The 16,584-nt window shown below is 44.9% G+C and overlaps 1 protein-coding gene across 1 annotated transcript in view; it reads right to left on the bottom strand.

Annotated features, from left to right (window-relative positions):
* snrka (SNF related kinase a) overlaps positions 1 to 16,584 on the bottom strand; it is a 31,522-nt gene that overhangs the window by 13,628 nt on the left and 1,310 nt on the right. The window contains exons 2-3 of the mRNA XM_030782091.1: positions 13,412 to 14,114; positions 651 to 792 (exon numbers count right to left, since the gene is read on the bottom strand). Of these exons, the coding sequence (XP_030637951.1) occupies positions 651 to 792; positions 13,412 to 14,000 (731 nt within the window). The 5' untranslated portion in view covers positions 14,001 to 14,114. The remainder of the gene's footprint in view (positions 1 to 650; positions 793 to 13,411; positions 14,115 to 16,584) is intronic.

Genomic DNA, 16,584 nt, shown 5'->3' with positions numbered 1-16,584 from the left:
TGTTTGAACTCACTCTTCAGTTATATTTTTTTCCCAATGAGTAACATGCCTGTGGTCGCCCACCTGATCTTCCAGCTAGCATGACTGGAAAAACAAATGTTTGTTTTGAGCCTACCCAGACAATGACTGTTGCTGAAAGCAAACAGATATGATTCAACCTGACCAATCAGATAATGGGATTGAACTTCTGTTGTATAACATTTTCACCAAGTGCCTACCTACACAAGGCTTTTCTCCTAGCACTCCTTCTCTGTGTTTATGAGAATGCTTTATGCTTTGACCTTTCTAACCTACAATGCACAGGCTGAGAAATGAGGGTAACCATGGCTTTAGATGTTCAATCATGTGAACTGAGCTTCAGGCAATGACCCAAATCCATCTTAACAAACCCACTTTGGGCTTTTTAGGTAAATGACAGTGGTCTTTCATAACACCCCTAAACGAGCGACACATCAAAAACATTAACCACTGACAGTTCCTAAGTGAACTGGTTTGAATGGAGTTGCATCTCAGTGACTTGTGATATCTTTACTCTCAAAAGGTAACAAACCATGATCTACACATGGCTGTGCAAATGCAGAATGGCAAATGAACCAGAGAACCAGGGGTGTTCTCCTGACAGACCAAAGACAATGCTGATTACTACTTACTCTTTACAGGCACTGGACACATGGGCAGGTACGGTGTATTTACAATCCATGATCATCGTGAGTGTCTCGCTGTCATTGGCCTCCTGGAAAGGTGGCTGACCACACACCAACATGAAAAGGATCACTCCCAAACTCCAGATATCTGAGGAGGAAAGAGAGGTTCAGTAAGTTTTTTTGGGGGGAAACTCACATGCAGTCAGAGAGAAGAGAGAACTAAACCTGCATCCACTTTATGAAAACGCACAGTGGCTGATTGATTCTCATTTAACAGCCATATGTCTTATTGACAACAGCAAAGAATGCCAGACACCCACAGCTGCAAATGACTACATAAAAATCAAAGATTAATCTATACCATTCAGGACTCATCATCATCATCAATAAGAGAACAAGCCACACAATGTTAGCGATGATAGAACATATGGAGGGCAGTGGTCTATATTCCACGGGGAATGCAACAGAGGGAAGTAAGCTTTTGACAAGACAGAACCTATCCACAAACTGATATTCAATCTCCTCTTACGGCATGGAGGACCTGAAGGCTTGGTATAAATTAGTTTGTCAGTGGAGCAATGCCAAAATCTACCCCAAGAGGCTAACCTGTCATCATTCCGAGGAAGCCGTTCACGAGATCGGGAGGGGAAAAAAGAGAAAAAAAAAAGGAGAAAAAGGGAGAGATTTGAAAGGCTCAGCATACACTACCCTGTAAGCAAACCAAAGAGCCAAGGTAACACCAATGCACATTCCACCTGACAGCCTGAAAGAGGCCAGAGGGCGGTCTTAGATCTTTGAGGCTATACACACAAGAAGGGCATCTGAGTGCATCTTCGACTCTCAGCTAGTAAATCATTTAGTTTAGATGTCTCTTACTTAGCAGCGTGTCTACTGCAGTTGGAAGCTATGGGTTCAGAAAGCTAGATACCCAAGATGTCAATGGTCCTCCCAGCTGATTATGGATGTTGCCATAGTAACAAACAGGAACAGGGATATCTGACTGCCTATTGATAACATTCGGTCTGATTAAGAAACATAACAACTGAACCCTGGTGAAGCGTTGACAGGTCAGTCAGTAAACATGGTAATAATTCATGGTTTTAAGGGGCTTTGCTGGTTGAGTAAATAGCGTAAAAGCATTTCTGGATGGGATGAACTCTGGGAGGAATGACTGATGTCCTAATGGCTCTTGAATGCACTTCTATTCTGCTGCTGAGTGTTCAGTCAGGGGCACACCTGTGTCTGTGAACCGACGCTGTCCCAATCAGCCGGGTCACTGTGCCGAGTCACTCCTTGCTGGGCCCATTCAACTACGACGACCCGTAAAGCCCTGAACCCCAGAGTCTTATCTGAATACAGAGGGCCAGCCGCTCCGGAAACGGCTGGAAACAAAGCTGCCCCAGCAGGCCGGCGGGCACAGGGCAAGCCCCTGCCGACCGCTTGGCCTCCTCAATCATTCAGGAGCAAAAACATGACTTGCGCTGCTCACAGCCATGGTGAGAGGCAAGATGTTCAGTTAGTCGAGATAATTTCCCGGGGAGCTGTTATTTGTACACTCTGTCACCTGTAGCATTTTCACCACTGTGTTCATTTCACTGTTGCTCTCTATCCAGAGCAACTTACCATTTGTACTCTGTCAGAGATGGCATGCCTCTGGAGTAACCATGGGGGTTACGTGCATGTCTCAAGCTCACATCAGTAAAGAACCACCAAGCCTGTGATTCAAACTCATAACTCTTCATTCATTACCACCCCAGATAGCTTAGCTGAACTTGAGCTGCTTGCCTAAGTTGAATTTTTTATTGTGCGTGCATAAAATCAAACTATCTCGAAACTTTGAGGGAGTCCTAAAGGACTGTCTCTACAAGAGAGTGCCTGTTAGAGTTGCCGCGTTATCTGTGAGAACTGCTCCGATCCAAGTCATAGTGAGCAGCCAAAGTCACTCCACTAGCCCCCACATAACACCCCCCAACCCCCCCCAGACGCAGCGTCTGAACTATTAACACATTGAGATAAAGGTCAGCGCCATGGGGCATCAGCAAGCGGCGTGTTCCGACTACATGAGGCATATGAACAAATCGAAAATCAAAGACTTCTTTTGGTCCCCCACGGCGGATTTCATATCCATCGGGTGTGCAATAACATATCTCTAAGTTAAAATTCTTGGATGAAGATTGCAAATCTAGGGTATAAGGATGGAAGGGGGGGGGGGGGGGCAACTGTGACCTTTCAGAGTTGTGTGTGTGAACATGAATAGAGACATAAGCTTAATAACATCTCTCTCTGGTTTAATTTGTCGAAGCTGTGCAGTGAGAGACTAGACAAACTCCGTCCCTCGAACTGTCTCAGTAAGAAGGGAGGACTGTGAGTCATTGGTTATGTGTCAGGCTATACAAGAAAGCAGAGTACACTAGGGGGCCTTTATCAGTCGAAGACAGCTTTCCACATATAGCCTCCCTCAGTCACTGCCATACCAGTCTCCTGACTGCTTTAAACCACCAGTTTCTCACCTAGCACCAGCCTGGATAACCAGTTTTACCCAACAGAACTCGACTCACTGAAGAACTGAGCAATCAAACACCGACTTTGTTTTCTCTCCATTTTTTCCCCTCTTTTTTTCCCCCCTCATAGAGGGCTCTGCTAATTGGCCTCGACATCTTTGTGATTTCTATTAACAGAATTTGTTTCATCTCCTGGAGACTAAACAACAGACGAATGGATAAACCAAAACATTCGGAACACCCCCTCACCACCACCACCACCGAACTCATTAGCAAACCAAGATTCATTATGACTTCATTATGCGACAACCAATATGCTCAGCATGCGGAAAAAAAATCGTTGGTGCTCCAAAAGCAACAGCACTGTGGTTGTAAACCACAAATACTGTCTAAGAGCTTCTCTATCCAGCGCCAACGAGCCTATTTTACGCGGGCTTCCTCTTTGAGCCATATAACCATAGCTTCACAAACAGCTTCTTTGGTGACTGGTCCACCTGTTGTCTCAAAGAACTTGGAAATGAACCTCAAGTACCTCAACAGTCTAAATATAGCACAATGGCCCGGCCCACACAGGATGGAGACGTCAATAACAGCTGTGCAGAGTCACAAACAGACGACACTCTCAGATTCTTAAGTGCCACTCTCTGCATGCTGAACTGTCAGACAAGGTCTGTCCAATGACCACCTTCCACAGCCAGCTCTCCTGATCGCCCTGAAAAGCTGGTTTTAACTGAACAGACCGACACACAGTACTAAAATTACTCTTCTGGCTTCTTTTTGTTCCAGCTGAGTGGTAGAAGTTTCTTTGATCTTGGTCATTTTTCATTTTAGCCTTGCGCGCACGCACACACACACACACACACACACACACACACACACACACACACACACACACACACACACACACACACACAGGTTGAATCAGATGCATGATGGTTTAAAGCAGGAGTGACAATTAGACTTGAAGAAAAGGGCCTGATTAAGATTAGTCCAATTTTAGGGAAATCCCTAGATTACGGATGAAATTTATTCCAAAACTAGATTCAGTCGTTGTCTGGGAAAGCTGCGAGAAACAATCCGTGTAAGAATAGTTATACTACCAACTCCAGAACGTTGCCTGAGGGTACTGCTCTCTGAGCTGAAGAAATTCTTTACAACCCAACATGGCAGTATAGAACATGGAGGGACACAGAAATTTCTAAAGTGGTAGAAACATAGGCTACTGAAATTTTGATGAACCAATTCTGAGAAATACAACTCAGGATATTCAGTTAAAGCACGAGTCCACTGATATGGTAAGCTCCTGTCCCATTTAGAGCAAAAAGAAAAAAATGTTTTTTTTTGCAAGCATCACTCCTTAAATGAGTTAATAAACCCATCGACTCCAGAACTACACCAATCCAATCATCTCCTATGTCTTATTTACCGGGCACATCTTTTCAAGACATAGGACCACTCTTGTGTTCGGTTCTCTCTCTCTCACCTACAGTGAATATAGAATATACCTCATGAGAGACAAAAACATCAACATGCTTTCACAAAGCTTCACCATACTTTGCCTCCTTTTCTTCATAGCATAAATGTCTGTGGGAGTGAACATTTCTGCCTCAAGCCCTTGATCCAGTCATTAAGTTGGTATGTGGGAATGTCATATACATTTCAGGATGGACAGGGTGCCGTTCATAATTTTTTTTTTTCTCAGTAAGCAAATTCATGATACGTGAGACATGATACCTGATTGGTTGAAGAACGTGCAACACATGAGTAGTAGTCATGGGAACGGTTTTGCATATACGAGGGACGTTAAAAGATGTTACTGACGTTAATTTAATCTGGCCCAGAGAACACTATTACTGGACTGAATTCACTGAAAGTATGTTGAATTTATTGCACGTGCAGTTTCTAACATTAAGACATGGTGCTAGTTCACAACCCAGACAAAAAAAACCCCTCCACATGTCAATCAAATGGCCCATGAGACAATAGAGAAAAAACCAAGACGGGGTTCAACGAATTCTCTGAGCATCAAAATACAACTGCACGGTCTCTATGACTGACAGGAACATAGAGTCAAGGAAAAAACAAAAACACGAAACAACAACAATAAAAAAAAAAACAATAAAAAAAATAAAAAACCAGACTGGGGGAGGTTTTTTTTTATGTGTGTGTGTGGAAAAATGCTAATTAAAGCATTTGGGAGCATCTTCGCACTCCTGCGGAGCAACGGGAGGGGGTAACAGATGTTATTAGAGCGAGACAAAGGTGCACTGCTTTCCGTTTAATCCCGCCAGGCGTGCGGTGTGGATCAGAGAAACGCAGAAGGAAGCTCATGTATCACTGACATTGTGCATACTTTAATACTGAACAGAAAGAATGCTGCTTTTCCACACGAACAATGCTTGTTCCTCATCTCTCACCTGAAGCCGTGTAAGGCCTGTCCACAACACACAGCCATACAATTGATGGGGACATTAGAAGACATCACAGTGGCCCATGGTGAGGAGAATAAAATAAGGCAGAGGCTGGTGGAAGGATGATGTCATAAAGACAGTTATGGGACCTCACCAGCATGTCAACAGAATCGATTCCCTCGGAATCAACAGAGGCTCTGGTTCCCTGGTTCCTAGTAGTTCCTGCGTACAAACACACTTAGTTCTTTGTAGTAAGTCCTTTGCTGCCAATAGAAAAAAATTCAACCTAACTGGGCACAAATAGGCAAAGAAAAGCCACTGAAAAGAAGTTAAGGACACGTCAAGTCTGCCACTTTGTTACCTAAACCTGTAACAAGAATAAAGAGATTTTGAGAGGCATTCTTTCAGTTTTCAACCATTACTCCCACCTCACGTCCCTGTGCATCAGAACTCCTTTAGTTCCTTTATCAGTAGAACTAACTCAAGAGTCACTTTACTTAAAAGGTTATGGAAATTTGCACAAAAGGAGAATGAAAAGTTTCTCACTTTGCACCCTGACCTCTGACCTCAGTGACCTTGCTTCTCTCTGGCATCACAGACTTCAGCTCCAGCAAGGCCGGCAGCTGAAGACAGACACTTACAGAGATGTATGGAGTTAAGACAGCACATGAAAGTCTTTCAGAGTATTTATGGGTGCCTTTGTCTTCATTTGGAAGAGAGAGAGAGAGAGAGAGAGAGAGAGAGAGAGAGAGACCTGCCAGCCAAAGACCTTCCACTCTGGTGCACTCCAGTATGCAGTGTTAAAAAAGCCCTGATCAGGAATGAAATGACGACTCATGGGGGCCTTGAGATGAGACTAGAACAACAAACAAGTGGCTATAGATCGAGGTTTGGGTTTTTGAGACCAAATCTGAGCTTAAAGCCACGCGGCTTATTGACATCTCTGCACCATCTGAGAGGCACTGAATTGACCACAGGGCAACAACAGGAAACAACGACCATGGCACAAAACCGATAGCTTTTTACATGTGGAATATTTCATAACGGGTTATTAGAAAGCATGGGGGGGGGGGGGGGTCTATTAACTGTGGTAAGCACCAGGGCTGACAGTGGCACACACACTGGCTGCTTGGCACATTTACAGCCGACAGACCCCGGCTGGCACACGGCCTAAGAGCAAAACATTCTCGTCGTATTGAGGGTCCAGTGTGAGCGGTGCAAGCTGTCGTTTTTCTACACCATTCTCCACATTCTGCACAGTCACCTGTGTGTTCACGCCTTCACACGTTCTGAGAGGACGGGAAAGGCTTTCGCATTCCAGTTGGAACGAGGCAGGATTGTCTCCTCTCCTCGCCTCTCAGGACTAGTGCACTGGCCTTAGACACCTGGCTCTTAGACAGCAGGTGTTGCCATAGCGACTGCTCGCTGGCCTATATTAATCACGCTTCTGCCAGAGGCCTCTGGCAAACCGTGGCTGTGTCTTCCACAGGAGAGATCAGGAAGATGCTACTCTAAACATAGCCACTCCATTTCCTTCTCTCCCTCTCTCTCTCTCATCTTTTCTCCCCTTCACTACTGCACCCTCTCTCACTCTCCCTAAGCATCGGGGGGGGGGGGGGAGTACTACGCAGCTGAGAGAAAACAATTTGATGGGAAAACAGAGACACACTCTCTCAATCCCCTCCCTCTCTCCCTCTCAAACGTTCAAAACCACCAAACTGGTTCTGATGCCAAAGTAACAGTGGAACTGAGGCTGGTGGGACCACGTCTGCAGCACATGCACCATAGCGGTGGATTAATTACTGGTCTGGGGATTTGTCACTTGGCAACTTTCTCTCGCACGGTCGTGCAGAGCTCAGCTACCCATCCTACCAAACAGCCCAGAAGATCTGCCGAGGTTACGCTCCACTCGTTTCGCCGAGTCGCTCGAACAAACAGGCTCCCCTGGCTTTGGGTACGTCAGACAGTGAGGAGTACAGAGGAGCAGTCAGCGTAGTCAAAACTCCTCACTAATGAACAGAGTTAAAATTTGTCCAATAGGGGACGAGAGTTATTTCTAGTCCATAAAACGCTCAGCATGCATCAATATTAATCTGCACTGAAAAAGAAGTAACAGAGTCAGGAAGTGGTTTTATTCTCGTATCCCATCATCCTCGTAGTGATAGACTGTTTCTTGCCGCTTCAGCTGGAGTTTTTCACCTGCATCAAAGTCAACAAGGCATCACCATGGGTACGGGGGGGGGGGGGCTGGGCACTTTTCATTTAGGCACATAAACGCGGCATTGTTTACAGGCAGTCTCGTTGTTTAGGTAATGAGATGGGGGGAAAGCTGTGAACAGCTCTCTGTGTGTGTGTGTGTGTGTGTGTGTGTGTGTGTGTGTGTGTGTGTGTGTGTGTGTGTGTGCACGCGTACTTGGGAGAGACAAAGTGAGGACTGATCTAGCCTTGATAAAGAAAAATCAGATGACTTAAATTAACCCACGGCATCACACAGGCTATGCAGTACACAAACAGGTCAGAGCACAGAGTGAGTGTGAGGAGTAGCTGTGTGTGTGTGTGTGTGTGTGTGTGTGTGTGTGTGTATGTGTGTGTAGAGGGGTCCAAAAACCAGGTTAGTCCTACATGTCTCTTCAAAGGCTTTCAGTTAAGGCCAGAGAAAAAACACACCACAAAACAATGTTCGCCTCACCAAATCAGAGTAATTCCACACACAAAACAATAAGTAAAGACAAGCCTTACTGGAGAACCCTTGAGGTGGCACTGACTTGGACAGCAGTGTGCCAAAGCTATGTAAGCCTGTATTTTTCCACAACAAGTGAGAGGAATAATTGCCATTAGGCGTAATCATCAACCCCCCACCCACCCCCCTTCAGATTCAGGCCTTCCGGCTCTCAGTGGGAAACCTGTTCATTTGACCAGCTGGGCCAGCTCCTTCTGACGCATCTGAACTCAAACTGGCCATGTCTTGCTTTATTCCAACACACATTACATCCCAAGTGCAAGACAACACAGTGGGAGAGAAACGTTAAACCTTACAAACCTGTCATTTATAACCTGCTAAAATCTGAAATAATCTGAGTCAAACGGACAACTCCGTGATAGATAATGGAGACACGGATTCCTTTGTTCATCTTGGGTTTTTTTATTTTTTTTTTTATTTCCTCGTTAAGTATTGGGACTGTGCTAAATGGGTCGACAGAGGTGCCATCTGCACACACACCTGAAAAGCAGGAGTTGGGAGAAGTCACACGTGTTCTTTTTTAGCAGCTGCGAGACATGAGGAGAAGGAATGTGAACCAGAGCTGGAGGGGCTGCAGTCTGTGACAGGGAAATCTGAGAACACTCACGCAAAGACACACACACACACACACACCCCCCTGTAGCCCGGTCCCACACGCACAGGGTCTGAGAGTCAGCCTGTGTGTTCAGTGGTTCATGACTGCTGCCACTGCTCGGAGAGGAGTTTCAGATGGCCTGAAAGTCAAAGCATCACTGTGGAATAAGGGCTGTGCAGCGAGAATACACACACACACGCACGCACACGCACGCACACGCACACGTACACAGAGTGAAGGACTGTTCTCTCAGGCCTAATACATAATAAATCCTGGCCAGGTTATGAAGCTCATTTTGGGCTATACATCAATGATCATAGTGAAATAGCCAGTCACATTTACATGAAGTCTTTGACTCAAAACATCCAGGTGAAAATCAGCCATCAGTGCATCTGAGTGCCACTGTCTGTCTGATTTAGTGTGTGAACATGCAGAGAGAGAGAGAGTTTTACTCTGAGATGCAGGAACCAGCACAGAAGTGAAAGTGGCCAGTGGTTGGAGGTTTATCGCATTGGCTTTCGCTATGCTTTCCAGACGACACACATCTCAGAAACAGCAGAACCAATACAGTTTCTTCAACCTTTTTTTTTTGTTGTTTTTTAAATTGTAAAGCCGCTTTCAAAGCAAAACAAAGCCACTGAAAATGGACCCACGGCTAATAGAACCCAAGGGCAATCACAAACACATCAATATTCATTTGGTTTTTCATATTTATCATCATACGTATCTAGTATCATATTTAGTATCATACGATTTAATATCGAAGGAGAATAGCAATGAAAAAGTGTTTGCTGTCCTTATCGACCCGGGGAGCTGTGTTTTACAATGGCTTCCACCAGCCCCTAACCTGTGGAGATACCGGAGAAACAGTCTTTTCAGCAGCCAAAGACACACGCTGCTAAGATTACCCACTTTAAGACTTTCTGAATCATATCTGGCTTTTCTAGTCTTGACCACAGACACATCCGTAAACAGGAAATCACTAATTACAAAGGCATTTGCTGACTTGGGAGCGAGTTTACTGCACACCTACTGTCCTCAGTGTGAAACAATCCGCATTCATCTGTATGAATGTCATTGCCCTGGTTCAAAGCAAACCAAAGTTCAACAGGTCTCTGCCTACACACTACTCATTTCACCTTCGGAGCCAAGCCACTCCTATGCCTGCAGGAAAAACGTAGCCCAGACCAGACCAGACCAGCTAAGCCCTGATGTCAAAACCACAGTGTGGCACCGGCTACATTGCTCAAGACGGCACGGATGAGCGGTGAGTAAGAGAGGGAGGGAAGCCCGTAAACATTCCTATCGCCACTCACTTACGTACGGTCGAGGCTGCCGATTGATCTGGCATTCCTCTGAGATCGCTTCCAAGAATTTCCACCGGAGGAACTTCCCTGACTCATCATGAATGCGCTACTCCTGTGTTTCGCCTGTTTCCAATGGATCATGCAGTCAAAGGCATCTTTAGTTTAGCCAAGTTTGTCCAAGGGCTTCAGCACCAGCTGCTGTGATGAAGCTGACGACTCGTGTCCAGTTGACGTGAAAAGCAGTCACGTCTGGGAGGCCCTTAGAAAAGGAACTAAGGGGCAGTGCTGCTCTTCTGGTTGCTGGTCGGGCAGAGAGCACAAATCCCATTGTTTTTAATCTGTGAAATGTGAAGATGAATTCCCTGGGGACAGGTAGTGTATTCTGTGTATTGTTTCAAAGAGGCTTGGCTTGATCAAACAGTGATCCACATCGTTACACGGGGAAATTGAAAATTCTTCAAGTTAATCATTTGACATACCACAGGTTACAACCTTTTCCTGTCTTTGTAGAAAAATATACTAAAGCAGCTTTATATTGTCTATTGGACAAGCCCCTCAATAAAGAAAAACAGACATACACCCCACTTGTCAGGAAACATGTCTGTTCTCTTCAGGGTCTGGGTGTTGGTTATGTAACCTGCCACTTCAGAGTATGGTCGAAAGGTGTTAATGTGGAGGAGATCAAAAAAGAAGAGTGAAAAATGAAGGAGGGAACCAGAGAAGGAACGAAAGAGAGAAAGAGCAAACGAAAGAAAGAGAGAGAGAGACTGAATTCCAAGGAACTTGTTCATCCGCATCCTTAGCATTTACGTGATTATTGAGAGGCAATGCTTAAGCAGCCCGCAGAGCCAAAGAGACAGCAAGCCCGTTTATTAACGTTAGGGTTGGGCCATATGGCCTTAAGGTTCAAGTCATGTTAAAATTTGAATAGACGGCTTTTCCTTAGTAAGTTATTCGCCTCAGTTAGCACGTGTTTGTTCCTTTTCAAAGGTTTGCACGGTGGTGTTTTTATTTTTTAATGATCTAGATCAACGTCTTTTTGTCTGCAGTGGAAGTCAACGTCTCGTCGCTTGACATAGTAGCCTACGTGAGTAAACATGAAAATAACTTTTCCCTGTCATTCAAACAGAGTGTGCTAAACCATTTCACCAGCCAATCCTAATTCACATATCTTTAATCAGGCCAGCTCACAATGTCTGTGCAGTGCTTATCTGTTACCGCAGAAGCAGGGAATTAGGAGAAAAGGCTGTTCCAGTGTCTGACGGCCGTCACAGGGACATAGTTGATAAGATATCTTTTCTAGTCCAGCGCTTACACACCTGACTCAGACACTGAACTAAAGCAAGGCCTTGATTAGTTCAGTAAGGTGTTTCTTATTAAATCAGAGCCATCTGGTAAAAACACCAGGCCACTGAAAACAGGGGGATTTAGGTACATTTGGATTAGCAAGCTCTCTTATTTTTTTTCCCATGTTGTTTGTGGTCTTGGATGGAGTTTAGCTGCACTCTGACCCTGTCTCATACTCAGCTGACCTAAGACTTCCACAAAAAAAAACCCTCACAAAAGGGAACTCTAATTCTTAGAGGAGGAACAGCTCCAAATGCCAACAGTCAGCTGGGAACATGACCCCTGGTTCTGAGAACGCTGAACGCACACAAACCACAGTCCACGGCAGCCCAGTTCATCTGGGGTGGGGGGTGGGGTGTTCTGATCATGAGAGAACAGTACGCGGGATACAGTATTGATCGATTAGGACAACGCAATTCCGGAAATCAATTCATCGAGGTGAGCTGGTGGTTGCGGGGGGTGGTGTGGGGGTGGGCGGCAGACAATCACTGGCAATCACTGCACAGAGTCTATTTGATCACACTGCTCCTGTCAATAAGGAGCGTTTAATCAGTCCTCCCGCGGCATCGGCTTCAGCACAAACAAAAAGCGGATTAGCCGTTCCATCATCATTCCATCGTGCGGCTGGAAACACAATTAACAGCAGACGGGCTCTCCGAAGGCCTTCCTGTGACGTACTCACACAGACAATTACGCCATGGGCCTGGCCCAAAATGCCCAACGCTAAATACACAATGAAAAAAATAAATAAAAAACAGCGAGGCAGGGAGGGGGGATTGGCAGGGGTAGGCTGTCTGTGCAGACTCAAACAGCCTGACGATATGCATACAAAAACGTGTTTGCAGCGCATCTATATTTAGAACCTCAGAGACAGAAGCAAATTTCTGATGCACCATCAAAAAAAGACTTGTGAGAGCCTGAGATTACGTTCATTTCCTCTTTAACACGGGTACACCCTGAGAGGGAGTGCGTTGCGTCAACAGGAAAATAAGTGAAATTACTTCATCAGATGTGGTCACCAGACTCACACACACAGACACACACAGAGACGCAAAGCAAAACAAAGGGTTATGACACGCTAACAATAAGGTTAAGAGGCACAGGTTTCATTTAATGGACAACGTTTTCAGCCTCTCCTTCCATTCCAGAGGTAGGAACACAAGCATCCCATCTCTATGTCTGATGCTCCTAACAGCATGCACCAACAGGCCTGGTTTTACCACAACCTCTCCCTTCTCTAAAAGTCAAGCATAAAAAAAAAACCTGCACAAACTTGCAAGCGCATACGAATATGTGCGTAATTTCTCAGAACTCTTATGACGACGTCGAAAGGAATCCTCCAGAAAGTTTTCAGGAATCCGTAGTCAACCCAAACTTACTACGGTCACAGAGAAACCAGAAACGTGAGGATTCACAACTTTTCACGGCATCAGGTCGAAATAATGTGCCTGGAGTAGAGAACATTAGAAATACACAATTAAGACTGCAGATCCAGTGACTCACTCACAGTGAACCTGTCTGACAAAGGTAATGGGGCCAGCGCCAGTTCATTACGCCATCAAACTTAAGATGTGCTCTGTTCGCAAATAAAACAGTGGACACCAAGATTCAAACCTCTTTCTAAAACATTGTATGTTGTGTAATAGAGCAGTATCATACCTGTTGTTCTGGCCAACTAAATGTACCAGTTACCGTCCACTGAAATTCATATAAATGTTTTTCCTCAATACCGTTCAGCAAAGCCATTTGAGTCAACATACTTCACTCACGCCCTGATTGGTGGCATTACAGTGACGGACATACCGACTGCAGGTGCAACATACTTCACTCACGCCCTGATTGGTGGCATTACGGTGACGGACTTACCGACTGCAGGTGCATCGTACTCATCTCCTAGCAGGATCTCTGGTGCCGAATAGGCCAGAGACCCACAGCTGGTCGTTAGCTTCTTCCCCGGCTGGAACTTGTTGCTGAAGCCAAAGTCAGTGAGTTTGACGAGGCCCTGCTTCTCAAAGAACACAACGTTCTCCGGCTTCAGGTCCCGGTGTACCACGTGAAGCCGGTGGCAGTACGAGATGGCGTGGACGATCTGGGCGAAGTACTTTTTGGCCAGCTCCTCGTTCAGGCCTTCCTCGTGCTTCATGATGTAGTCGAACATGTCACCCCCGTCCCCCAGCTCGAGGATCAGGTACAGCTTGGTCTGCGTGTCGATGACCTCGTAGAGACGCACGATGTTGGGATGCTGCACCAGTTTCATGCACCTCACCTCCTGGAAGAGGTGGCCGGTGGCGACTGTGTCCAGCTTGGTCTTGTCGATGACCTTCACTGCCACCTTCTCCCCGGTGAAGACATGGCGTGCCAGTTTGACCACAGCGAAATGCCCGCGGCCCAGTGTCTTGTCCAGGTCATAGAGTCCCGCGATCTTACCGTCATAGCCACGCTTGATGCCTGCCATGATTGGTGGCCCCCCGTTGGGAGGCAGGCTCGGGGGGAGACCTCTACAGCGGAGAGAGAGTCCAGTTCACTTCAGCACTTTGGCCGATAGCCGCAAACCCATGATGCCAGATCTCTACCAACCAGAAAGAGAGAGAGAGAGAGAGAGAGACACAGAGAGAGAGAGAGAGAGGGAGAGCAACAGTTTATTACATAATTTTTGATGATGTCAGAGCACTGAACTTTTCACACAAATGTACAAGCCACCACTCAGACGTGTGCTGCTTTTAGAGAAATGTGAGTACTTTCACACGGGTACACTGCATGCTTTTTCTCCTGTGGTTCGGTATTGTTCAGCTACCAAGCTTTGGTCTAAAAACAGCAAAACCTTGCAGATCTACATCATCTGATGTGATCTTTGCAGTGATTTCTGGAAACTGAACAGCTAACAAAATTTGTATCGAATGCTATGACTAATTCAAAACTAAAAAAAAACAAAAAAAACCCCAACACACTAGTGATCTGAAAAAAAAAAAAAAAGAAAAATGTTTGCAGATCAGTTGAAGCTGTCTCTAATAACCATGCTCAGGTGCCAGCAACGAAGCCTCACCATTCATCACAAAACCGAATCTACTCATTTCAAAGCACACCATCCACAAACCGGGTAGTCAGAGCTGCCAAAAGCCCTCAGCAAGGAACATCATAGATTTGTATCGATTTCCTCTTGTTAGTGAAAAACAAAAGCCATGGGTTTGCCGGTGGAATGGGTGCAGAGGCACAAGACCAGTTTACTAACAAGGCTGATTCAATTTCAGTGGCATTACGGCCGGGCCAGAAAAGACATGACTCAAATGTGAAGTTGCAAGCTTGCACCTCCATTTCTCATTTCTGAGGTTCTGCTCTACACAGCCATGTTAACCATGTCATGGAAACTCCTGCTGGAGTGGCTGTGAGTGAGACCCTGTGGAATGTCATGGACTGGAGAGACATTACCTTCTTACCACTGCACCCTTCTCGTACAGTGAGAAAGTTGAAATCAGAGTCAGAGACCCTTGCATGATCATTTACAGGGCACAGCAGAAACATTTCACTGGAAATAAACAACTTCTGCTTTGGCAGAGCAGAGTCCCTTGTTGGTTATTTCAAATTATAGCTTAAATGCCCAGTTCCCCATATTAGGCACTAGGGAGAATAAAATATTTGCCCTGTGATAAACAAAATGTAAATAGCATACTGGGAGTTATCAGAAAGCAAGGTTAAGGGCACTAATTCATTTATTAAACTTGCCAGACAACTATAACAATGACAGCAAAGTATTTTTTAAAAGTCCTTTTTAAAAGTCCAAACATCTTGCAGATACAATTTGTTCCCCTGTTGTTAAGCTTGCGTGCAGAGAGATTAGCAAATCTGCATGCAAAGGCATGATTTTGAATTTAGGCTTTTACTACAGAGTCTCACATAACAAAACAAACATATGCCTAAAAATAATGCTCTGTGTTGGCAAACCAGTCTGCCGCAGAATTCAAAAGGCTCTGTTACCACAGCCAATATTTCCTCATATTATATAAGACACCAGAACAATTATGCATCTACATGATTAATTGGTATTGTCAAGTTTGCAGTGCACTTACCTATCAAGGGATCTATGAAAAGCAACACTATTTACAGGCCATGACTTCTATTTAAAATAGGTCAATAGCTGATATATCTGTCATTATGTCACTGGGATATATCAAACTGACTGAAAGATATCAAAGGTTACTTGGAAAATAAATATGGCATTACTTTAAATGGGTCAGGTGAACACTATATGATGACCTGCAGTCAACAAAAATGTCAAAACACGAGTCTCTTTCCACAACTAGGCATCCAAATAAAACGTACAGGCGTGTCATACGATCATTGTTCGTTTACACTAGACAACCCAGACGCCTGTGTGGTCATAACAATGACCCGGTTTCATTAGGCTATATTTGTCTGCTGTGTAGAGGCATCCATCAGGAGGAATAAGGTCCACGTTACCAGTCACCTATTGCCAGGTGTTACAGGACTGATAGGTGATATAGGGGAATGGAAAAAAAAGCTTACTAGACAAATTCACAGCCACCAATGCATACTACTGTTTACAGGGGACAGAACAAAAACTTTTAAGATGCCATACATTATACTTTTATGTGCTAACGTAAATGTCTGGCTATGACTTTTGCAGCTTCAAAATCATCATCATCATTTTGCATACCGCATCTTCACCTGTCAGTATGACACGGAAAATATTCACGACAAGGCTAACGCATGAGCATATTTTAAACAGCAAGTCAATGAACTTACATAATGAATAGCGATCGGTCTCTCTACACGATAATCCACCATTATCTTGACTATTGGAGGTGACAGAACATCATATCAGCTATCTGAGTCAGCTAAGATTTTCCACTGGCAAGTCTTTTCTGGTGATGACTGGCCAGACACTGGGGCAACATTAGTTAGGATAGATGTCTGAAAGCAGTTTTAGTTAACATGAAATGAATGCAGACTGAGACTCCTTCACTTACCATACTAACCAGCGATAAACCCAAACTGACAGCAGAACATGTTAACTGACCAGA

The sequence above is a fragment of the Chanos chanos genome, chromosome 8, assembly GCF_902362185.1.
Source record: "Chanos chanos chromosome 8, fChaCha1.1, whole genome shotgun sequence".
Taxonomy (NCBI): domain Eukaryota; kingdom Metazoa; phylum Chordata; class Actinopteri; order Gonorynchiformes; family Chanidae; genus Chanos; species Chanos chanos.
This window is presented reverse-complemented; position numbering and strand designations above follow the sequence as displayed.